Raw genomic sequence first — 1979 nt, 5'->3', positions numbered from 1 at the left:
GATGCCAAGGAAAGGAAGTAGGAGAAACAGGCTTGTGCTCACAAACACCACATACTCATAGACCCAAGTGTCCATACAGGCCAGGGGCAACATGGCTGGAACATCACAGAAGAAATGGTTAATGGACCTAGACTGGCAATAAGGGATATGAAGGGCATAGACTGTGTGAGCTAAGGAGTTGAGGGAGCCCAATATCCAGGATCCTATGATCATCTTCAGACACATCATTTTGCTCATGCGAATGGGATAATGAAGTGGGAGGCAGATGGCCACAAAACGATCGTAAGCCATGGAGGCCAAGAGCAGCCCTTCTGAGCCTGCCATGGTCAGGAAAAAGAAGGATTGCACTCCACAGTCCAGTAAAGAGATGCTTTTCTGGCCAGAGAGAAAGTTGAATGCCATCTTGGGAACAGTACTAGAGATGTATATCATGTCCATGAGGGAGAGCTGGCTGAGAAGAAAGTACATGGGGGTGTGGAGTCTGGGATCCACACGTATGAGGTGGATCATTGTTGAGTTGCCAAACAAGGCTAATGAGAATACGAGGATGATGAGCAGTAAAAGAAGAAGGCCAGTTCGATTTTGTGGAAGCAACCCCAACAAAATGAAATCACTTGAACTTTGATTCCATTTCTCCATCTTGAGAAAATAAAATACTATGAAAATATAAACTATATCAGGAGAATCAAGAGAAGAATCAAGACTCTCAAGAATGATTACAATGAATTTTTACCTCCAGATCTGTTATTTTTAATATATTTTAGTATTACAATTGAAAATTCCTTTCCACTTGTCCGGGTCAACTTTCTTATGCCAGAGAAGTCTGCATGGTCTTTATACAGTCTCAGGCAGCTACATGAGATAGCTATTTCCTCCTGAACAACTTCCTAAGTTTGCTACTCAAGATTTAACAAGCCCTATAAACCGAAGAAAGCACAGTTCTTTTATTCCCCAGCATCCCACTTACTCTTCCCTCTGCTTCCCCTTGTTTCCTGGCCCTCCTTCTACATCTGGTCCTACTAGAGAGTGATAAGCAGAGGTCCTTGATGCTCAGCCTCTCAAATTCTCCAAAGATACGCTTTTCCCTTCTTAAGAATGTGCCGTTACCCTCAATCACTATTCATGAATGGTATGCTATGAGAACCACACTAACTATAAGGTGCTATTACTATGCTCCCACTTCCCCAGTGTTGCTCCCAGTTTTGGAAAATTTACAGATATCTAATATACTTTAACACTGGAAGATTTATTTAAAGTAAATTATACATAATAAGGCTTCCAGATTGCACAATATTTATTTTTCATTGTATTTTGCATCTCTGTAAACTGCAGATATAAATGAAGTTTGTTTAATATGGTTTGGTGGTTATATGACAAACAAATTACACTTACACATATACATAGATATATGTATATCGATCTTTGAGATGCAGTAATTCAATAACTTGTGGGAACTCATCTTCATAAAACTTCCTTTATTCTAATCCTACAGCAGCAAAATCATGTAAATTTGGGTATGGATGTTTTCATTTTCATTATAGTTATGGTCACTGATATGAAGAATAACTCGAATTTACAGCTGGAATTGATCCATTTGTCCATCTGAAATGTAGTAAGGGTTTTCTAATGCTTTATATGCTCACAATACCTCAATCACTTCAGTTAGTGTAGCTATCGCTGCTTTATCAGGAAACGACTCCTATTTCCAGAGTGAGCCAGCAATGAGTCATGGGTTTCCTGGAAGATTCTGTCTTTTTCTCTTATTCTGCAGCGTGGTTTTCCTACTCTGTCAGCAGGATTGAAAAGCAGAGGCAAAGGCGATCCTTCAGGATTAGTGTGAGCACTTGTCTATTCTTTAATAACAGCTCATCTATATATTTTTAATTTATTATATTATCTATTTACTTGGGTTCGGGGTGTAACATAGTACGTGTGTGTGTGTGTGTGTGTGTGTGTGTGTGTGTGTGTGTGTGTGTGGG

The 1979-nt window shown here is 39.6% G+C and overlaps 1 protein-coding gene across 1 annotated transcript; it reads right to left on the bottom strand.

Moving 5' to 3' along the window:
* Window positions 1-3: 3 nt before the first annotated feature.
* LOC103730205 (olfactory receptor 2L13-like) lies at window positions 4-639 on the bottom strand (the record flags this gene model as incomplete). The annotated part of the gene is made up of 1 exon (XM_008828378.1): window positions 4-639. A coding segment is annotated over exon 1 (636 nt), but the record flags the coding sequence as incomplete, so codon positions are not given.
* Window positions 640-1979: the final 1340 nt, after the last annotated feature.

This window comes from Nannospalax galili, unplaced genomic scaffold (genome assembly GCF_000622305.1).
Source record: "Nannospalax galili isolate Female #2095 unplaced genomic scaffold, S.galili_v1.0 scaffold533, whole genome shotgun sequence".
In the NCBI taxonomy this organism is placed as follows: Eukaryota; Metazoa; Chordata; class Mammalia; order Rodentia; family Spalacidae; genus Nannospalax; species Nannospalax galili.
The sequence above is the reverse complement of the archived record's forward strand: the minus strand, read 5'-3'. Positions and strand labels throughout refer to the sequence as shown.